Source organism: Dermochelys coriacea, chromosome 2, assembly GCF_009764565.3.
Source record: "Dermochelys coriacea isolate rDerCor1 chromosome 2, rDerCor1.pri.v4, whole genome shotgun sequence".
In the NCBI taxonomy this organism is placed as follows: Eukaryota; Metazoa; Chordata; order Testudines; family Dermochelyidae; genus Dermochelys; species Dermochelys coriacea.
In genome coordinates, this window is record NC_050069.1 from 196,165,144 (window position 1) to 196,188,756 (window position 23,613).

Here is a 23,613-nt window from a genome sequence, read left to right on the forward strand (position 1 = left end):
CAGAATGGACTGCGAATTTGGTAGGACCCTAGTAAGAGGATTGGTTGGGAGCCCTTTGTAAATATTGTGGTTTAATCAAGGATAAGTCGAATGCAATATTGGGTAGAGACACACAATAAAAAGGTGATGTATTAGACGGCTATAATCATTGCATAAATGAATGGCTAAAACAATTGAAGCAAGATAAAGCTTAGCCAACCTGCCATACCTTATTGGTCAAGAAATCTTTATAATTCATGTTCCTGGTCACAGAAAGTAATGAATGGGAGGAGGGCACACAATTCGTTTTATGGAAGGTGTAGCACCACAGCCCCCAGATCAAAATGCACAGAGAACGTCAGTGGCAGAGCAAAAATACAGACGCATCCATTTCTCGCTTTGATTCTCTAGTACCTCTGAAGAATGTGGAAGTGGTTTACTGTTACTTTGACAAATGTATTTATTTCTCTGTTTGTTGTATGGTATGACATGAGGGAAATGCTGGCGCAGTCATGTTTTGTCATAATTTATTAGTGGGTTAGGGCTGTGGGCCCAGAACAAATTCTAGACAAAAGAAAAACATGTTTGGGTTTTTACAGAGTGCCTTGGCTACAGGAACAAAGCTGTGATTGGGAGTGCAAACATTTGGTATTTAGCTTGTCCCACTTGGGGTGACATCTGACAAATGGTCGGGGGTTGGTTTTAATTATCACCAAAAAAGAAAAAGCTTTCATTTAAAGTCTGCAACCAATTTTCCAGCACAAAGACAAGAAGTTACTGAACAATGGAAAATATGTTTTCTTAGTTTTAAAATATATTGAAAGAGCCATTGCTTCCATATATTTATGGTGAGGAGTTAGCGTAGTGATTATAAACAACCAAATAAAGTTGTTTGCTTACTTGTATACAGCGGTCAATATATCAACAGTTAATACTCCATTGGTATCTTTGGTTCCATAGTCATCGTCTGTATTTAGAATAGGAAAAAAACTGACAGCTGTGGTGTGGCAACTAGTTGCAAGATTTGTTGGTAAATGTTGTTGTTTATGTTCTAGTAACATCCAGAGAAACCATGTGATATTGGGGCCCCGCTGTGCAAGGTGCTGTATGAACATCTAATAAGAGATAGTCCCTGCTGAGAAATCTCAGACAAGATAGTCCAATAATGAGGGTGAGGGAAGAGGAAATTATAGTTGTTCCCACGTTACTGATGAGGAACTGAGCCACAGGGAGACAGAGGGTATGTCTACACAACAACAACAAAAAATACCTTCTGGCAGCGAGTCTCAGAGCCAGTCTCAGAGTCATTCTGTTGTAAATATCTGTGAATTTGGTCCAGCCAATTCTAGCAGCAAGCAGTTTTTCATAACCAAAATGGCCAAATACTTAAGGCAAAATCATGAATCAGGAATGCCTCCTTTGTAGCCAAAACAGATTTTTGTGGTCAAATAAGACTGTTTCATGTACAAACTTGTCTTCCGTTTTGCAAAATAGCTAAGGCAAGAATGGAAAATGGTTTACATTTTTATAAAAAGAAAAGGAGTACTTGTGGCACCTTAGAGACTAACAAATTTATTTGAGCATAAGCATTCGTGAGCTACAGATGCATTGCATCCGATGAAGTGAGCTGTAGGTCACGAAAGCTTATGCTCAAATAAATTTCTTAGTCTCTAAGGTGCCACAAGTACTCCTTTTCTTTTTGCAAATACAGACTAACACGGCTGCTACTCTGAAACCTACATTTTTATGAAATCGTGATTTTTCTCAAGTTTTATCAGCAGGGAGATTTTTTTTCTTTCCACTACATGTCTACTGCCAAATTCTACTGCAGTGTCCCAAACTTTGGAAAGCGGCAAAGAGTCCTGTGGTACCTTATAGACTAACAGATGTATTGGAGCATAAGCTTTAGTGGGTGAATACATGCATCCAACGAAGTGGGTATTAACCCACGAAAGCTTATGCTCCAATACGTCTGTTAGTCTGTAGGGTGCCACAGGACTCTTAGTCTGGATCTGTAAAAGCGGCAAACATGGCTACCCCTCTGATACTTGAAACTTTGGAAAGATTCATCCTCTGAGCAGCTGAAATCCTTAATACTGTAGTTGATCTGCCAGTGTCCTGCGACCTTCCAGAAAGTGACTCTGGTGGATCCCTACAAAGTATATGGATTTCACTACAAGTGGTTTTTCCTAGTTAAAGCTAAAATCTTTTTGTAAGCTACCATCTTAATTGCAGATCTGGAGAAAATTTAGATAGCCAGATTCTGCTCCCATTGAAGTAAATGAGGAATTTTGCCACTGATTTCAATGGGAGCAGAATCTGGTCCAGTGCATGTAGGTTACTATTGACATAAATAGGAATAGCTTTGGAGTGAAGCAGAAGCAGCAGATTCACTTGGCTATGTTTTAGCCATGGTGGTGTGTCGAATGGCCTTCCATCTTGAATGGTCCCTGGCAAGTTGTCTTCCTTTGGCAAGAGTCATCAGAGGAGGATTTAGGCTTTTTAAATCCCCCCAAATTGCATCTTCCAACTTCATTCTGCTCCCTTTTTAACCGCAGTGGAAAGAATCCTTGGTAGAATTGTTACAACCCTGTCATGTTCTCCAAATAGAACATCCAGAACAAGTGCTGGCAGAGCAGCAGCTATGTTTTGTAAGTAGAAGGTCTGCTGTGTGTACCGTGATGGGACCTGTCCCCATCCCACTGACAGCAAGCCTAACGAACGTCCCTGCACTCAGGCAATGCCAATTAGGTGCACCTACAGAGCAAGTGTTGCCTGGAAAAGGGGAGCTTAAAAAGGTGAAGCTGGCCATGGAGCAAGATGGGAAAGTTTTCCCAAGTAGAGAAGTTACTAGGGAAGCCTGATGGCCAGGGGACCCAAGCTCAAGGCAATGATTAGCCTTCCCTTCCCTCCACCACATTTTGTTTAGGGCAGACAGACACTGCAGCCCTGATAGGGTCTTTGGACGTCTGCTCTCCATCAGTGTCCTGTTGCTGGACCTGTAGAGCAATGCTGTGGACCTGCAATAGACTCTGAAATGGCCCTGGGAGTGAGCCCAACTCGCACAGGGAACGATGAGCTTGCCCAGGAGTGGCAGGTCTTGAGGGTACCTGGGGGCAAGAGATGTAAAGAGATGACAGCCAAGCCCAGGCTGAGAATGTGCCTGAAGGGAAGGCAACACTTCAAAATACATTGGGGGGCAGTCCTTCGTTGATGAATGAGCTTGCAGTAAATTGGGAACTGTCTGGTTTATCTGAAAGATTTGTAAAATATTATTCAGCCAAGATACGAACATTAACCTTAGTACTGGAGGACACTGCGTCTTTGTGAAATTCTTTAGACTAATGCTTATTACAGTATCTGTGAAATTCCTGGTCAAACTTTGCAGACAGGACAAGTGCATCAGGAGTTTTCTGGTACTTTATGCTTTGATTTAGGGTGGAAATTCTACCAAAACAGTTTTTCATAAGCTATTCCAACATTTTTCTTCCCATTTATTCATCAATTTATAAATGATCACTATTGCCTTAGCTCTGGAGTGCCTGACATTAATTACAAAATAAATTTAAAAGTCACAAAATCTAGGTCTCCAAATACACTCTCTTAAAAACTCCCACTGTTTTGAATGGGAGCTGTGGAAGCTCAGCACATAACAGGACTGGGCCCATAGCATATAAAACTACAGCAGTTCAGAGGCGCCTTTGGTTCTGAATGAGCAGAAATAGAGGGCTTTCAGAGATGGGTGATGAGAGTGATTTGAGACAGGAAAATATATTGGAGATAGAATAGATTTGAAAATATTGGACAGTGTTGTCTAGAGAGGAGTCCCATAAAAGAAGTATACAGAGTAAGGAGTAGTGTAGAGAAACTAATCAGGCACTCCTCTTTACTAAGAACCAGAGAACAATCAATGAAATTGAAAGGGGATATAGCTAAAGAAATGATAATAATGAAATATTATTAATTAATATTAATAATAATATTATTATTATTATATTATTTCAATAATGAAAGAACATTCTTTTTATGCACATTTTGTCCAAGTTTATTAGGCTTAAAAACTGTTAGCCATATCAATGAGAACATGCACAGTTATTTTAGAAAGTGTATCCTTTATCATTGGATATAAATATTCATGTGTCAGAACATAAGCTATGGGTTAGAAAGAAACTTCCATTATAGGCGGGTTATTTTATAATTGTCTAATATGGGGCTGTCTGGTACTTGTCATTGTCTGAGACAGGATACTGCACCAGAAGGAACGCTAGTCTCATCCAGGCTGGCCATTACTCTGCTCTTGTATAGATGTAAGAGGTGTTACATGCCTGTTGGGGAAATTCTGACCTGTGAGGACAATTTCTTTCACTTTTTACAGATATTCACCCACAACCAAGGAATGTTAATGCAGTGGGGATATTCTGAACAGTAGCCTAATGAATCTGTCTAATCAGAACAAGAGAGCTGGGTTACTGTTCTCTGTAGCCCAAACATATCGAATATTTTGCAACCAATAAAATAACAGAATCACAGTCTTGTAATAGGGGGCCACTCCTTTACTACTTATTTATGAGTCAATGTGATTTGGAATGATTAGTACAGAACATCTGACCAAGCCCCTTTATTTAGATTTTGTTTTATTTTTCATTAGAATAAACCTTCATTAAGTTTCCATATTGTAGAGTATGAGGCTGAGTGACTTAAGTGGGACCCTAGCAATCCAGCGTGAGTGCTGTGGTTAAAATATCAGGTGTTCAACCTAGCTACTTTTGTGATTTCCCATTGCACGGAAACAAATGCCTGAGTCATTCCTCCATGAGCCAGGAAGTTGTTCCAGGAGTTTGTATTGTTCATATAACATTGTCACTTTGAAGTGACACCTACTACACCTTGGTAGTTGGTATAATAGTGGATGGCTTTGAATGGACATTTCTTCAGCTTCTTTTGGAGGATCCTAGTGTCAAAACTCAGGGATTAATCCTCAGAGATGCTGAGCACCTGCATCTCTTACTGACGACTGCAGGATTTGCAGTTGCTCGACTCTTCTGATGGCTAGGCCTTAATGCTGGTGGCTGAATAGAGTTTATTTGTAAGTCACTGTACTTGAGCTCAGATGGGAGTTTTCACCATTCTGAAGAATATTAAATACCATCAAGTATGCCAGTGAAGGACTAGATTGTGTTTTTTAAGGCACAGCCCTGCATTGGGGTCATGCAGAGCTACCCCATGTGAGAGGAGAGCTTCAGGGAGAGAGAGTCATTCCCAGAGCACCCTGATGCACATGAGGAGTTTGCAGACTGCACTGTCCTTATAGGCCCTACCTCACTGCTCTCTGTCCCCCGTGGGATGCATAGAGGGAGTTGTCTTGCCGGCTGTGCAGGGCAGGATGATCCTTGCATGCACTTCCTCACAAATATGTGCAAGTGTCAGCCACAGTCTGGACTCTAAAATGCAGGCAACTAAAACCTTAATGCTAAAATTTCCCCAGTGTGAGTAACAGGGCTGGGTGCTGGACAACTTTGGAGGAGGAGCTGTACTACTCTGTGGCTGCTAACCCAGCCTAATAATTGGATTGCTGCTATGAGTTAGGAGAAGAATACAGGTTGCAGCAGATTCTTCTTCCGTATCTATCCCCCAGCCTAGACCCCCAAATTCCCCAGTGTAGCAATGCCCTGGGAGGGTATGCAGAGCAGAGGGTGTGCGCTCCTTGTAATAGCTTCCCTAGCACCTGCCTTTTCTTGCACAGCAGACCTGGAGCAATTCCACTGCCAAAGGGCCCAAGTTGAGCTGTTGAGAGAGCTAAAGAATTTAGGGCTAAGATTGCCTTTCACTTACCATTCTGAGACTATTCCTCTGAAGTGCAAAATAAAGAATTGGATTTATAATTTGAAGTAAATCCAGTAGTAAAATAATTGGAAAGGTGAAGCAGTCTCACTCTTACCAAACTGCTTTCCTACGGGTCTATTCTGTTAGGTGCTGAGCAGCTCCTGCCAGTAGTTTAGCACCCTCTGCTCCCATTGACTTCACATTGATTTCAGTGGAAGTTCAAAGAAAACGAGTACTTGTGGCACCTTAGAGACTAACAAATTTATTAGAGCATAAACTTTCGTGAGCTACAGCTCACTTCATCGGATGCATTTGGTGGAAAAAACAGAGGAGAGATTTATATACACACACACAGAGAACATGAAACAATGGGTTTATCATACACACTGTAAGGAGAGTGATCACTTAAGATAAGCCATCACCCACAGCAGGGGGGGGAAAGGAGGAAAACCTTCCATGGTGACAAGCAGGTAGGCTAATTCCAGCAGTTAACAAGAATGTCAGAGGAACAGTGGGGGGTGGGGTGGGGGGGAGAAATACCATGGGGAAATAGTTTTACTTTGTGTATTATCACAGGTTTCAGAGTAGCAGCCGTGTTAGTCTGTATTCGCAAAAAGAAAAGGAGTACTTGTGGCACCTTAGAGACTAACAAATTTATTAGAGCATAAGCTTTCGTGAGCTACAGCTCATCCGATGAAGTGAGCTGTAGCTCACGAAAGCTTATGCTCTAATAAATTTGTTAGTCTCTAAGGTGCCACAAGTACTCCTTTTCTTTTTACTTTGTGTAATGACTCATCCATTCCCAGTCTCTATTCAAGCCTAAGTTAATTGTATCCAGTTTGCAAATTAATTCCAATTCAGCAGTCTCTCGTTGGAGTCTGTTTTTGAAGCTTTTTTGTTGAAGTATAGCCACTCTTAGGTCTGTGATCGAGTGACCAGAGAGATTGAAGTGTTCTCCAACTGGTTTTTGAATGTTATAATTCTTGATGTCTGATTTGTGTCCATTCATTCTTTTACGTAGAGACTGTCCAGTTTGGCCAATGTACATGGCAGAGGGGCATTGCTGGCACATGATGGCATATATCACATTGGTAGATGCGCAGGTGAACGAGCCTCTGATAGTGTGGCTGATGTGATTAGGCCCTATGATGGTATCCCCTGAATAGATATGTGGACAGAGTTGGCAACGGGCTTTGTTGCAAGGATAGGTTCCTGGGTTAGTGGTTCTGTTGTGTGGTGTGTGGTTGCTGGTGAGTATTTGCTTCAGATTGGGGGGCTGTCTGTAAGCAAGGACTGGACTATCTCCCAAGATCTGAGAGAGCGATGGCTCGTCCTTCAGGATAGGTTGTAGATCCTTGATGATGCGTTGGAGAGGTTTTAGTTGGGGGCTGAAGGTGATGGCTAGTGGCGTTCTGTTGTTTTCTTTGTTGGGCCTGTCCTGTAGTAGGTGACTTCTGGGTACTCTTCTGGCTCTGTCAATCTGTTTCTTCACTTCAGCAGGTGGGTATTGTAGTTGTAGGAATGCATGATACGTAAAAGAATGAATGGACACAAATCAGACGTCAAGAATTATAACATTCAAAAACCAGTTGGAGAACACTTCAATCTCTCTGGTCACTCGATCACAGACCTAAGAGTGGCTATACTTCAACAAAAAAGCTTCAAAAACAGACTCCAACGAGAGACTGCTGAATTGGAATTAATTTGCAAACTGGATACAATTAACTTAGGCTTGAATAGAGACTGGGAATGGATGAGTCATTACACAAAGTAAAACTATTTCCCCATGGTATTTCTCCCCCCCACCCCACCCCCCACTGTTCCTCTGACATTCTTGTTAACTGCTGGAATTAGCCTACCTGCTTGTCACCATGGAAGGTTTTCCTCCTTTCCCCCCCCTGCTGTGGGTGATGGCTTATCTTAAGTGATCACTCTCCTTACAGTAAAAAGAAAAGGAGTACTTGTGGCACCTTAGAGACTAACAAATTTATTAGAGCATAAGCTTTCGTGAGCTACAGCTCACTTCATCGGATGCACGAAAGCTTATGCTCTAATAAATTTGTTAGTCTCTAAGGTGCCACAAGTACTCCTTTTCTTTTTGCGAATACAGACTAACACGGCTGCTACTCTGAAACCTGATCTCCTTACAGTGTGTATGATAAACCCATTGTTTCATGTTCTCTGTGTGTGTGTATATAAATCTCTCCTCTGTTTTTTCCACCAAATGCATCCGATGAAGTGAGCTGTAGCTCACGAAAGCTTATGCTCTAATAAATTTGTTAGTCTCTAAGGTGCCACAAGTACTCCTTTTCTTTTTGCGAATACAGACTAACACGGCTGCTACTCTGAAACCTGATCTCCTTACAGTGTGTATGATAAACCCATTGTTTCATGTTCTCTGTGTGTGTGTATATAAATCTCTCCTCTGTTTTTTCCACCAAATGCATCCGATGAAGTGAGCTGTAGCTCACGAAAGCTTATGCTCTAATAAATTTGTTAGTCTCTAAGGTGCCACAAGTACTCCTTTTCTTTTTGTGAATACAGACTAACACGGCTGCTACTCTGAAACCAGTGGAAGTTCAAGACATTGAATTCCTCACTGAATCAGGTCCAATAGACTAAGGGTCTGGTTTCCAGGCTGTTGAGCACCGGCAGCTCCGAACAGTTATGGATGGTTGGCACCTCTGAAAATCAGGCCCTACGTGCAAGCCAAACTTTAATGCCTATGTTCTGAGGCTTGTGCTTAGAGTTTGTGTGCATGTTCTGCTCTTTTTTTTCCCAAGTGGAAATGATCTTGGGTGAAATTGTTACCACAACCCAGCCCTGTTCCTTCAGAATACCTGATGGCAAACGAGCAGCTGTGCTTTGTAAGTAGAAAGTGCTTGGCTTCATAGTGCACAAAGGGAAGGAGACACTTAAGAATGTATTGTGGGGACAGGCCTTCATTTGCAGCATGATAAACTAGTTAATATAAGAGATTTTCTACCTCCTATTTCCATGAGACCAGCATTGCTGTAGCATAGTATATTTATCCCAGTATTGCTGATGCTGATGCTCTCAATGTTTCTGCTTTCACAATCTCTGTTTGTACTACTGCACAGTTTGAGGTGGCGAGTTACAGAACGCATGCTGGAACGGCACTCAGTGAGATGAAGGGAATCCATTTCAGGGTACAAAAGAAGAAATAACTGATAGAACATCAATAAATATTAAAATTGCCCATGACATTTGAATCTTGAAGGAGAGCCTGAGGAAATTATTATAATAAGGATGCAGGTCTGCCACTGTTACACCTTTGTTCTATGAGGATGTCCATTGGGACCATTTGTGGGGTAAACCAGCAGTTGTCTCTCTCCTGTATTCATGTGGCAAGCAGCACACTGTAGCCCCAGTCTTGATAGGGGCTTTTGAACGCTACCGGAGTACAAATAATTACTCCTGAGTGCAGTATAAAGTAGTGGTAAGAGCAGAACAGCTGAACTGTTATTAACTTGATGTAATGGTAAAAGGGACCAGGACATTCAAACCAAATTGGAGCATGAGAATATCCATCATGCCAAATATATTCTGTGTCTGAGAGGACATATTTGGAGCAAATAAACCTGTATGTACAAGCTCACAAAACCCTACCCTGTCCAACTCGCATTTGAAAATTGTACAAGGTCAGTTCAAAGGTCCAAATTCTGCCCCAAGGTTCACACTACGTGACAGTACTGAAATGGCTTTGGTCCTAAGCGTAGAGGCAGATTCTGCCACCGTTATGCCGGGTAATACCTACCTGCAGTGTGACTAGCAGAGGAAAGTGAGTAAGGATGGTTCAGGTGGCACAGCCATATCCAGCAGTCCTTAAGTGGAAGTTTTTCTTGTCTAATGACTAAATGAGGTTATGTCTACACTAGGAGCTAGTGCTGTGATTCCGCTGCTTGTGAACACCCATCTCACACTCGCTGTCAGTGAGCTAGCACAAGTATAAATATATAGCAGTGTAGCTGTAATAGCACCATATCTGCAATGGAGGCACGGCTGAGCCGTGCCAAATACAGACCCATCGGTTCCTAGGGGAAGTTTGTATTCAGTACGGCTCAGCCAAGAAGCAGCCACTGCTGCTACACTGTTGTTTATACTTGCACTAGCTGAATGAGAGCTAGCATGAGTTGTGTACACCAGTATGGGAATCACAGCACTAGCTTGTAGTGTAGACAGAGCCTGAGACGAGCATAATGTAGCTCATACTATAAAACAACCAAGGTCGGCAAGTCCTTGGGGTTTTTGTCACGCAGATAAAAACCCAGGTTGGGAGGGTGGTGGTTTTGCACATATTATATGGCAGACCTGTCTTTGATAACGTTTGTTTCTAGAGACTTATCTACATGGTGCATTAGTCTGCACCAGAGGGGTATAAATTCTAGTGCTCATTAACATGTTGCGTGCTAACTGGACCCCTTGGCCCCTGCTTGCGTGCACTAGAAGTTCCCTAGTGCACGTTAATGTAGTCCTGTTTGAAACAGATATACGTTGATGGGTCACTAAGGAACTTCCAGTGCCTGCCACCAGGGTCCACACGGGCCAGTTAGTGTGCAACACTCTAGTGCACATGAGAATTTACACCTCTTTGGGCAGACTAGTGCACCGTGTGGACAAGTCCTAAATTACACACACATTGCAGCTACAAACTAGTACTGTGATCCCTCTGCTCACACTGAATAGTACCTAAACCATGAGTAGTCCCATGGGCTTTTACGGAACATGATGCAAGATTCTGTTCAGCATTAGCAAGGGGATCACAATCTGTCTTTAAAACTTTTGATGCCATGTTGAATTTTCAAATTCTCATTGTCAGGTTTGTTGTGGTTATTGTCCTCTGTCCCCCAAATCTTTATTAATGCTGATTTCACTACTTATCTCTTTCTCTCTTGTTTGTATTATTAGGCAAAAGGCAAACTTCTGGGAATAGACTGAATTCTGCATTGTTATTCGTTCTCATAATGTACTTCGTTCATACTTACGTCACGTTGTGGACTTTAATTAAAATTCTAACTATCAATTTAAAAAAAAATCCACTAAATAAAAAAAAAATAGATTTAGTACAAAGACAACAAGGAGTGGCAGAGACAAATTAAGCCAGAGCAGGGGTGGGCAAACTTTTTGGCCTGAGGGCCACATCTGGGTGAGGAAATTGCATGCAGGGCCATGAATGTGGGGTAGGAGTGCGGGGTGCAGCAGGGGGCTGGGGGCTCAGGTCAGGGGGTGCAGAGTGCATGAGGGGGCTCAGGGCTGGGGTGTGGGATGGGGCTCAGGGCAGGGCGTTGGGGTGTGGGCTCCGGCCTGGTGCTGCTTACCTGGAGCGGCTCTGGGGTGGCAGTGGCGCGCAGCGGGGCTAAGGCGGGGTTCAAGCCTGTCCTGGCCCTGCACCACTCCACTCCCGGAAGTGGCTGGCACCGCGTCCCTGTGGCCATTGGGGCGGGAAGGGGGCTCTGTGCGCTGCCCTTGCCTGCAGGTACCTCTCCCGAAGCTCCCATTGGCCACGGTTCCCTGTTCCCAGCCAACAGGAGCTTCGGGGGAGGTACCTGTAGGTGAGGGCAGCGCGTGGAGCCCTCTGCCCCCACCAGGGATGTGGTGCTGGCTACTTCCGGGAGCAGCGTGGGGTCAGGACAGGCAGGGAGCCTGCCTTAGCCCCACTGCACCATGGGGGTGGCAATCCTGCAGGCCGGATCCAAAGCCCTGATAGGCCAGCTTTGGCCCGTGCATAATTTGCCTACCCCAAGCTAGAGCCAAAAATATTTTCTTTAAATCCAAAATTGATTTTAAGCCAAGATCATCATGAGGATTCACAGCTAAACTAGCGTGGTAGAATGGTATCTTGTAAAATACATTGACTAACCATGAGATGTTTATATCAAAACAAATTGCTTGAGAGTTACCTAGTGAAATGTGTGTGCATACATGCCATGTAGAAATAATGCTATTAAATAAAGGTTGGCACCATCATTTTTCTTTTCTGGATCCAGTAGCATTTTCTGCCACCGGCTTTTAGAGCTGAAATAAATTACTGCAGGAACTGAAGCTGGATCTATAGCTCTATTTGCTAGCTTAAAGCCAAAATCTCACCAAGAAGGGGCTGTTCTGAGGATATGGTTGAATGTAGAAAATGTTCAAAAAATTTAAAAATGCCTAAAATATGAATCATAGAAGATTAGTGTTAGAAGGACCTCAGGAAGTCTAGTCCAACCCCCTGCTCAAAGCAGGACATAACCCAAGTAAATCATCCCAGCCAGGGCTTTGTCAGGCCGGGGCTTAAAAACCTCTATGGATGGAGATTCCACCACCTCCCTAGGTAACCCAGTCCAGTGCTTCACCACCCTTCTAGTGAAATAGTTTTTCCTAATATCCAACCTAGACCTCCCTCACTGCAACTTGAGACCATCGCTCCTTGTTCTATCATCTGCCACCACTGAGAACAGCCAAGCTCCATCCTCTTTGGAACCCCCCTTCAGGTAGTTGAAGGCTGTTACCAAATCCCCCCTCACTCTTCTCTTCTGCAGACTAAATAAGCCCAGTTCCCTCAGCCTCTCCTCATAAGTCATGTGCCCCAGCCCCCGATCATTTTTGTTGCCTGCTGCTGGACTCTGTCCAATTTGTCCACATTTTTTTTGTGTGTGGGGGGGGGGGGGGTCCAAAACTGGATGCAGTACCCAGATGTGGCCTTACCAATGCTGAATAGAGGGGAATAATCGCTTCCCTTGATCTGCTGGCAGTGTTCCTACTAATGCAGCCCAATATGCCATTAGCCTTCTTGGCAACAAGGGCATGCTGCTGACTCAATCCAGCTTCTCATCCACTGTAATCCCCAGATCTTTTCTGCAGAACTACCACTTAGCCAATCGGTCCCCAGCCTGTAGAATCAGGCCAATACTTTGTCATGTTCATAAAGGGCTTGGTCCTGCCAGGAGCTGATTGCTCTGGTCTCAGTCCAGCACTGAATGTAAGCACGTGCTTAACTTTAGGCATGTGAATAGCTCATTGGACTCAGTGGCTCTACTCACATGCCTAAAGATAAGCATGTGGTGAAATACTTTGCTGGTTCAGAAAACCAGACCTTATTCAGCAAGTCTTATTCATGTTTACTTTGCAATGGGGTTACTTGCAGGGTAACATGCTGCTCACGTGAACAAGTGTGGCAGCACTAGGCACTAAGAAAACAATAACGGCTAAGGAGTGAGATCCTGGTCCATTTAAATCCATAAGAGTTTTGCCATTGACTTCAATCTTCAACCTGGATGCTGCACTTAGCTGCCTCTTATTCAGCTGTGCAGGGGGTGCACACAGAGAGCAGTGCCTGCTCCCCAGATACGTCTTCTCATAGCGAGTGGTTGGGGAGGGGGCAGAATCTTAGCTCAGTTTCACTAATCACAGACTGGGCACGTGTGGGAGCTCAACTGTGACCTTTTGAGGGCTGCAGTAACTTATTTCTCCTTGTGCCCCACACCCTTCCCACACACAGCACGAGGGGGCTGGTGTATTCATGTACCAATCCTTGCTCAGGCCTGAGCCTAAAGGCACAGGCTAGCCCTAAAAATTGAAACTCAGGGCAGGTGCTGAGGGATTAATGACCAGCTTGGAGAAGTAACCAGACTGGTCATAAAGGCCCCAGGAAACTGTGTGGCTGAGTTATTGCTATGATATAAGATGAAACAGGCATGGACTGAAACCGTAAGGTTGTGGGCCAGATTCTGCTCTTCATTCACACTCATTTAAATCCAGAGTGACTCCACTGATATCAAGGCCTGGTGGTAGTTGAGATCAGCTAATGAGATTAGCTAATGTGCAGGTGGCTTGAGTTATTTCTCAACGTTTGTTTCAGTTTATAATAAAAAAAACGATTACAAAAAGCAGTAGCCAGAGAGGGATAGGTTCTAGCCTTGATTTTGATGTATTACTCATTGCAGCATTTCATACTGCTGATTGATAATGCAGCTCTTAAGTAAGGCATTTGGTTTTGGTAATCATCATTCATCTACTTAGGTCACACACCAGAAGTGTAAAGATTAATTAGTCGGTGTTTGCACAGACCTTTGAAAATGTAAATTGTGTTTTAGATTCATGAAGGATAGTTCCATCAATGGCTATTGGCCAGAGTCCCTAGTCTCTGTTTGCCAGAAGCTGGGAATGGGCGACAGGGGATGGATCACTTGAGGATTACCTGTTCTGTTCATTCCCTCTGAAGCATCTGGCAATGGCCACTGTTGGAAGGTAGGATTCTGGGCTAGATAGACCTTTGGTCTGACCCAATATGGCCGTTCACATGTAGATAGAGAGATGCATAGGCCCAGTCTTGATCTCCCTTATCCATGCAAAGAACTCTTATGTGGGTTGTACCATTGAAATCAGTGGGCCAGTTCACGTAAGTAAAGGGTGGCAAGATCTTGTCCTAACTCAGTGGTTCTCAATCTGTTCCTAACTGGACCACATTTTCCATAGTGGGGACCCTCCCTCCCATTTAGCGGCAAGGCAAGGTGGTCACAACGTCCAGGCTGAGAACCCCGTCCTGGTGCTAAATATGATTAAAGGTTACAACTTTAAACACCTGTTCTCTTTCTCCACTGTAGGTTGCTCCTGTAATCAAAGAGAGAATGATGAAGAAAGGGAGCATGATGTTAGGGTATCAACCCCACCGTGGCAAAGTCAACTTCTTTCGCCAGGTAGTGATCAGTCCCCAGGTGAGCCGTGAAGACATGGACTTCCTGCTGGACGAGATTGACTTGCTTGGCAGAGACTTGTAGTTGTAGTTCAGCAGCACCAGGCGCTGCTTATATGCATGATGTTTACAAGAATGTTTTCAAGAATGTTTGTAGCATACTGGTATTCTATTTTGTAACAGGTAGTTGAAAGTTCAACAAGTAGCAATACTAAGGATTTCGCAGGTAGAGTACCTCTGGACTTGAGCATCTGTTCTTACAAGTGGTCATAGCTGTGCCACTGCTTACAGCAGCTGCGTAAATGTCACCATCACTACTGTTCTAAGAAGCATCTTCTGGTGATGCTTCTGAGAATGATCTCCTATATGCTAATAAGGCAGGTATTTGGCAGGTACTGGTGGACAGACTGGGCGAGATTGGCCATTGACATAAGTGAGCATGATATCATTAACTTCAGTGGAGTCATGCCTGCTAATGTCAGCCATGAATTTAGCTCAGTGAGTATTAAAATCAAAGCACATCTCTAATACATTAAGATTTTAGCCTGGCATGCATTTAAGGATAAAGGCCCAGTTGGTGATTGAACTAGTAAGACCTCATGCTAGGGGTCCTGTGGCTCTCTTAATGAAAGCCCCTAAACCAGCAAATTTCCCAGCACAAAATGGGCCCAATCAGCGTTTGACCACACATAAACCTATCATAATTTTAGCAGAGCTGAGAATGTTGGAATGAGGAGAGTATCATTTTTTAACTTTGTCAACAGGAGATGTGTATAGTTTCTGAACTACTGTTCATATTTCCTTTCTTTTTAAAGTGTAAACAGTTCTTTAGCAGCTTTAGACGCATGATAAAATTTTAACCAAAAAGTTAGAAAAATATATTTATCTTAAAGGGGTGTGGTTTTTATGCAGGGTAGATATTTATTAAGAATTGATGTAACAAAGCATTGCATTTCTCATGGTTCCTTATAATTTTCCTACAGATTTAAAAAACGCTAGCTCTTGTGTGATCAGTGTGTAATTCTTTTTTGGTGTTAAACTTAAGCTGCTGTACAAGCTTAATCTGCTGTCTGTGATTTTACCATATGCACATTGTTAAAAAAAATAAGTGAAATACCAAAATTAAATTCTAACCTTTAAAGTTATTCAGAATTACAGCATATTTTGACAAATAATTTTGTGAGTGATCTAGTTTAATTTTTTCTATCTATAAAATGATTGTTTCAAGCATAAAAATAGAAATCATAAATGTATCTTTGGGTGGGAGTTCTAGCAGTAAATTTAAGGAAATGGCCACATTTTTCACTTCTAACTTGTGACACTAACTTACTTTGATGTTTTATTCTTTGTTCCATAATCTGTCTTTGAGGAAGCACTGACCAATATGAACTTTTTTGTTGTAATGTATCTGTATTGCTGAAAGCTGTCTTTAAATGCAGTGCTGGATGTTTTCATTTTATGTATTGTAGTAGTATCCAGTATTGTAGAACATTCCCATTTTTAGTCTCCAAGACACCAATGTGGAAAGTTCATCAGTATCAGTCACACTAGATGGGAACAAGAGCTTGATAGATCTCTGTAGAGTATATGGGAATGGATACTTTTGAGCCATGGTCCACCATTGATATTATTGGGGAGTTCTTGATAAAAATCATTGGCATAACCTAACCTTTTGTTTTTGCCCTGTAATACTTACTGGTTCACATCATCAAACACTACCTATGATTAAGGCTCTGTGTTTGTCATGGAGGTCATGGAAATCACAGATTCTGTGACTTTCTGTGACCTCCATGACTTCTGCAGCAGCTGGTGTGCCTGCCTGCTGCTGGGGCAGTCTCGGGCCCCCCGACCCTCCAGCAGCAGGAAGGTTTGGGAGGGGGCTCAGGACTGGGGTATTAAGGTGTGGGGCAGTGCTTACCTGGAGGGGAGAGGGCTTCTCACCCTCAGCTTCTAGCTCCACATGCTGCATCTGCCTGCAGGCACCACTCCCGCAGCTCCCATTGGCCGTGGTTCCCAGGCAATGGGAGCTGCAGAACCAGGACTTGGGGCTGAGTGGAGGCAGCAGCATGTGGAGCTAAGGAGCCGGGTAGGGAGCCTGTCCCAGCCCCGCCAACCCTCCCCCACAGTGCCCCCCCAAGCACCCGAGGCGCCCCCCCCCGGGCTCCATCCCCCTCCCCAGTGCCCCCGCTGGAGCACCCGTGGTATCCCCCCTGGCCGCTCCCCATCCCAAGCACCTGTGGTTGTCCCTCCTCCGGCCTGTGCTTCCCGCATCACCTCCCGAGCTGCCCCCCCAAGTTTTAGCCAGGGTTATACAGTAAAAGTCATGGACAGTTCACAGGTCATGAATTTTTGTTTACTGCCCGTGATCGGGCCGTGACTTTTACTAAAAATACCCGTGACTAAAACGTAGCCTTACCTTTGACTTCTGGGTATACCAGCCATCATGGAAACATAATTTAAAGCCCTGATCCAGCAAAGGACTCGGGTACCTGCTTAAAGTTAAGCACTTGGCGGGTCAGGGCCCAATTGCTCTGATCGACAGCCACCCCCCCTCTTGACTGGTGTGCAGAGTACCTAGAGAGCTCTCAGTTGCTTTGCTATTGCTTCTTGAGATAGATACTATAGAGTAACCGTTCTCCTTTTTTTGGCTTAGAAAGAAAAGTGTCAGCATTTTCTGATTCTGCCCAGATTCTCAGCTGATAAAAACCAACGTGGCTCCATTCACTTGAATAAAGCTATCCCAGCTTACACCAGCTGACGATTTGGTCCTCTGTATTACTACTAGTGAAAAGTGTCACCCTTCGATTACATTCATCTTAACAAATTACTGCTTTCCTTTATTTCCAGTGATTGAGACAGTCACCGTACACTTCTGGTTGTCTGTCTGAAACACCATAGTTCTAATTCTGTCATAGCCATAGCTGTATTTTTAAACAAAAGCCAAATTGAACTTTTTTTGAATGTTTGCACAAAATATTTCTTGGATTTACACTTGCACTGTATTTGCTTTCTTGAAAGGTGAAGGTTAACCTTACAGTATGATGGAATTAACTTATTTGAGCTCTGTATTTTCTCTGTTGCCGTCCGCTCCCTGTAATGCCTAAGGTATGTAATAAGCGGGTCCTTCTTCAGGATTGTAACAGCATTTTCCTACAGTAGCTTATTTAGACCTAATAAATGCAAAATGTCTATTTTTTAGTCAATGATTTGAATAAAAAGTAAAGTAAATGACACTCTTATAAAGGGAGGCTGTGCTTGTCATTTGTAAATCTAAAAACCATGTCGCCTTTAAAGAAGGGCAAAGGGTGAGTGCTCCAGATGGAAGAAGCAGCATGGGTGTGAGAATGTCGGGTGCGCTCTACCCCTGGTGCAGGCTATGGGTGATTAATATGCGGCGACAGAAGAATACTGCCCACATTATTTTTGATAAACAGCTGGCATAAGGAAGTGTTACAGTTTTACTCCTCTTCTCAGTTAAACTGTCAAATGCAGAAGTTAAACAGTCTTTGCAGCAAGTGGTAGTGTTAATTTTCTGAAATATCCCAGTTGAAAATGAATGGATCACTCAACTCCTCCTCTTCTGGTTAGGGAATTACCATCATTCAGAGCACTGATCCAGATTCTTCCAATGCACAGATATAACTCAAGACAGAATTTGACTCACTGTCTTTGGTTTTCTTTCTAATAATTACTGGTGTCTCACTAGCCAAACAGTTTTAGATGTGTGCCTTTTAGGATTCACATGCGTGGATTTGGTATTATGGTGTTATCTGTCATAAAGGAAGTTCTTAGACTGAGGGTACAATGAGCCAAATTGTGCCCTCCCCTATGTGTATGCATATTGCAATAATTTGGAGCATAATTATTTTTTGGGAATTTTGCCTCTCTCTCCATCTGCAATTTCACACACATAATATAGGTACAGCACATGCAGGAGAAATAATCTTGGACTATAGAGATCCTGCTAGTAAGAATTCCTCTATAGGATTGGTGTAGCGTCTGATCCTGCAAGCTTTGTATGCATGAAACTCCGATTGACTTCAGGATAAATCTTGTGTTTGGAGGGCTTGCTGGACTGGGCACTGTACGTCATAGCCCAAAATTTGGATTTTTGTACTACGAAGAAGCTGCTTTGATTTGTCAATGCTGTAGTATATGTCTGGATAGAATTTTACAAGCAAAGGGTGCATATCCCCCATAAAGCAAAGAAGATTAACTTAGTCTAACCCTAAGAAATGTTGTCATACCCTTTCTCATGCTGGGTAGCACCATAGTCTACCCTTACTTCAGTGGGTCTGCTCATGGTGTAGTGTGAGTCAGTGAGTACCAGAATCTGGCCCCTAATGCTGCTAGTATATTTAAATGTGCGTCTTGCAAGTACACAGAGGCTAAAGAGTCTCCTTGGACACAGGGTTAAGTAATGATTCTTAAAGTATCCATTTACAAATTTTTGTACTCCGCAAAATTGTTTAACCACTTTAAGTCCAGTCTGGGTCTTCATCCTGTTCTGGGGAGGTGATGGAGTCTGGGTCTTCATCCGGTGATGGGGAGGTGATCTGTATTTATTTATACAGTTAATAAAGCTCATTTGTGCTTCAGGAGAATGGCTGTCTACTAAATAGTGTACAGTGTCTATAAATGCCACCCCTTATTTCTGGGTTATTTTAGAAGGGGCTACCTTGGTGAGGACAGAATCTGTCATGTTCTAGAACATTGCCGTTTTAGAGGTATGGACTGCTTCTGCTCCTAGAAAAATCACCTGGGAGTGGTTTTGTGTGTCATCAAAAACTCTTTTTAGCCTGCCTAGGGTGTTGCTGTGCCCTGTCTCAAGCTGTGTAACAGTCAGACTAGCTAGGTTTATCTGCCCTCCTTAAACTTCTCTTTTGAAGGGATTGAAGTTTATCCTTATTGGCGTCACACAGAACTGAAGTCTTCTCACTTATAACCCTAAATGCTACATCAACATACTCTCCAAATAGCCTATGACCCTTAAAGGGCAGAGCTCCCAGTTTCATTTTGCAAACTCAGTAGATCCCCTGCATCCAAGACGTAAGACAGAGGGCTTGTCTGTCCAGAACATTAAATGGGATGCTCTGACAAAGAATGGTAAGCGTCTCTAGCCACAACATAAAAGTAATCTGCAGCCCGGTGCCTAAGAAGAGTTAGTTTTTCTTTCTTTGTTTTTGGTGCCGGAGTTTCTAGCCAAGTCTGTCTTGCTCCATGCTAACCTGAGTGGAAAATGCTCCAGACAACAGAGGAGTGATGCCAAAATTGAATATTCTATTGGCCCATCTGCCATCACTGGAAATTGAACCTGGGTAGCCATATTAGTGGGACTAGTGGAAAAAAATGGAGTTGAGGCTCAGTTTGGGTTGCATTGTCACCACGTAGGCCTATGTTTGCTCTTTAGTATTGATCCTTTCTCAGCTCAGTCAGGAAGATCCCAACCTACAGCTTCTTCTTTAAGCATAGCCTACTTCCTCCTTCTGCTTCCTGGCCTGAGAGGTGTGGTGGCTGGACCTGACAGCAACAGCCTGAGGAGAAGGGCTATTTCATGGTGGAGTGGGATTTACTGCAGACAGAAGTCTTCCCCTAGTTTCTAACTTATACGTACTCTTGTGGATCCATCCATCCATAACATGCTTGTCCCTCTAATTTCTGAGAGCCTCCTTCTCAGAGCCCCAAACCGGTCCCAGCCCTTTCTCCCCATTCCCTACCCCCATCGACTCAACAAGACACTGGGGCGTTATCATTTTGCGAGATGCACAGTGAGGCACCTGGCTCCCTGAAATTAGCCAACCCCCAGATATCTTTCACCAATGAACAGTCCAGTTTTCCTATAGGTGAATTGGTTGATGTTGGTAAAGCACTTGGAAAATATCAGCAATGTATGCAGTAAGGTAAATGCTAAAATGTTATTACATGCTGAAATAATGCAATTGCACATATTCATTATGTCATAAGTGCCCACGCTAATTGCAGGTTGGATGCATTCAAAACAGCTCTGCTTGGTAAATGCACTGCGCAACTCATGAGAAATCGTGGTGCACGGTTTTTCTTTCTTTAAATTGAATCTAACTCTACACAATTAGATGTTTTTGCTTCAGATATACAATTAGATGGTATTATGCTAATTCTATAACTACACAATAATCAACCAGAAATTACACTGAAAAACAAAACAAGGAAATTTGCACAGCAAGAGGTACAATAAAAAGAATATGAAAGGTTTTGTGACAAACCCATGAATGGAAACAATTTCAGGGTGATGGTTAAACCTCCATTCAATGTAATGTTTATTAATTAATTGTTGTGTCTTGTGACTATTATTATAAAGCACCATTTGAACAATGGAGTTGTGAACTGATAAGTACAATCAATCTCACATATGTAAATATTTATGCATCCTGACTGGAAAAAAAATATAATGGTCTGTCTATTTACTCTGGATGAGCCCTTTGAAGGGCATAATTTCCCTTTGCATTATGGCAATGTTTTACACACATCTCAATATAAAGCTCGTTTTAAAGCATTCGAAGAAAACATGATCTTGGTAACTGGGACCTGATTATAAAATATTATTGAAAATGTGGTCTTGGAAAAACTCTAATGCCAATGAAGATGTTAAAGCCTTTAACAGAAACCCTGTAACTTGAGTTGGTTGAAATTTTTCAAATATTTTTTAAATCAAATATTACCCTTTTTTTTTTTTTAAATTGGAAACTCCCCTTGCATCCCTCCCCCCGGAGTTGTTTCCCACGTGTTTCCCCCAGCCACTGATCAGGTGGCCAGATATCCCCCTTCAAATGGGAACAGCTGCTGGCTTGGGAATTTAGTCCAATAAATGCCCTTTTCATCCCCAAATTAAACTCTAACTATTCCAGGAATTTGAAGGAAGAGAGGGTGATGACTTCCCAAACAGGGTGCGGATGTGAGTTAGCAGTGGTACATAAAACAAAGACAGCACGTGCCTTTTAACTACCTGCCCTGATAGGAATTCTTTTTCTTAGCGTGCCTTTCTGGGAATTGGCACTTTAAATCCAGCACACAGCAAGAGCTGGAGCCTTAAAGTGGCCATTTTAGGAGTGGCTGCTGCCTCTCCCTCTCTTCCAGGTGGTGAGAGTTCTTTAACTAACTCCTCTTTTTTGCTTTTCTCTCATACCTGAGGACAGCACATTTTTCAGCAGGAGGTTGCTCCATGCATTGAGGCACTGTCAGAAAGGCACAGAGGTGAGACTTGGAGAATGAAAGGAAAATGGGCTCAAGGCTGGCACAAAGATGGAGCAATTTTTTGCAGTTTTGCCACCTTAGTCTTCATGGCATCATTCGTTAGCCTACTACATTTATGGCAGAGGTTTTAATGTAGCTAATAACCAATTTTTAGGCAGAACCATGTAGCCACGAGTGCAGTACTGGAGTAAAGAGTACTGTTGTTTACTGTGTCCTTTATATTTAATATATTCCATATACAATATTTGGAAGTGAAATCTTTGTATGCAATATTGTGTGTTTTTACAGGAGGTTTTTGCTTTTTATTTATTTATTTTATTGGGGGAAGTATGGTTGACAATTTTTGCTACTTCCTGATGAGTGTAAGAGCTGTGCTAATCTGCACTTCTGTATTATTTTATATTATTTGTTCTTATGAGAGAAATTAATCATGTTGGCCTCAGGAAAAGTGGGCAATTAATTTTACAGCTGAATGCTTGTGGAGAGTGTGGGTCAGGTGCCTGTGCCCATCTTTGTTTCAATTCCTTTCCTTTATGTGCTCCCTATCTCATCCATAATTGGAATGAATTTATTTTTATAATGGGAATGACTCCTCTAGCAATGCTAATGACCTATTTTCCTGACTGAGCCACAAACCTTGAACAACCTGCAAACATTTGGGATTCTGTTTGTCTAGACTTTATAGTATGAATTATATTGTTAAATAGCTGAGTGAATTGTCAGCTACTGGCAATCAGGATGAAATTGCGTCGTTTGGGAGTTGCGTGCAGTGCTTTGAGCGAGCTGGCAATTTTTCTGGATTTTGTTTGCTGGGTTTAACTTTTTGTATTCAGCTCTATCTTAACCTATATTAAATACCAGTTCTGGGAGTATTTGCCGCTACACCATTAAATAGCAGCAACTTCCAGTGACAAACAGATACATCAAAATAAATGCGGGTGGCACTTTTCATCAAGAAAAGCGCTAGATAACAAAAGGCTGGATTCATACTAGCTTTAACGCCATTGATTTCAGGGGTGATATAGCAGGGATGAATTGGACCCAAGACGTGGCACTCAGATAACAATGATATATCTGCTGAAATCTCAGAGAAACGCTGCGGCTTTCAGCCTAAACCCCTAATCCTGCACCTTCAAGCAGAGCTGTGCAGGGAGTGAACGCTGAGAGCAGTTGCTGCTCTCCAGATATGCCTCCTAATGAGGATTGGGCCCAGCCACACCCTTGGCCAGCCTTACCATTGAGTTACTACCCTAGGCTTCCCCATTATGCAAACTTGCTTACCGCAAGCAGCACCATAAAGCAGCAAGAAAGTTTAGGCAGGGTCCATACTAGACTAGTTTAACGTGTTTTTTTAAAAGAAGAGATTACAGCTGAACAAATAATTTCTTACAGAATTAGTGGTAGCAACACATCCAGTTCTGCGGACAGTTGTACTTAGTTACATGTTGCCTGTTTGTCTATCTGGGAACAGAGTAAGCTTTTCTCAAATTTATTTGTGATACAGTAGGGTGGCGTGTGCTTTCTGGGCTTAAGCCTGCGATGGACCACACAGCCTCGCCTCAATCACTTACGCCATCTTGACATGCGTGAGCAGTTCTCACAGTTGAGCATGGTCTTAAGCACTTTGAGGATTGCGCCCCTTCCTCCCCATCCCCTTAGCCATCATGCTAATGAAACTTGCTTACATAAACATTTGCCCAAAGAGGCCAGAAAAGGGTCATGAACAAGGCCCAGTGCATTCATGACCCATGTAGAAAGTTTAGTATAGTACTTGTTGTCAGTGGCACCTGCAAAGAAAGCATCCTTAATTATTCTTCAATATGCCATGTTTTATCACAGCTGAAACTTCAACCAGAGGATGACTTCCTTTGCCTTGTCAGCCCCCT

General features: G+C 42.9%; 1 protein-coding gene across 7 annotated transcripts in view; it reads left to right on the forward strand.

Moving 5' to 3' along the window:
• The window catches only part of GADL1 (glutamate decarboxylase like 1), a 125,497-nt gene extending 107,763 nt beyond the window's left edge, over positions 1–17,734 (forward strand). For 5 of the 7 annotated variants that reach the window (XM_043508991.1, XM_038392317.2, XM_043508994.1 and 2 more), the window contains one exon: positions 14,409–17,734. In XM_043508991.1, the coding sequence (XP_043364926.1) occupies positions 14,409–14,582 (174 nt within the window). In that variant the 3' untranslated portion in view covers positions 14,583–17,734. Of the gene's footprint in view, positions 1–8,903; positions 9,001–10,731; positions 10,840–14,408 lie in introns of those variants that run through there. The other 2 variants (XM_043508993.1, XM_043508992.1) reach the window with 2 other exon arrangements.
• The last annotated feature ends 5,879 nt before the right edge of the window (positions 17,735–23,613 follow it).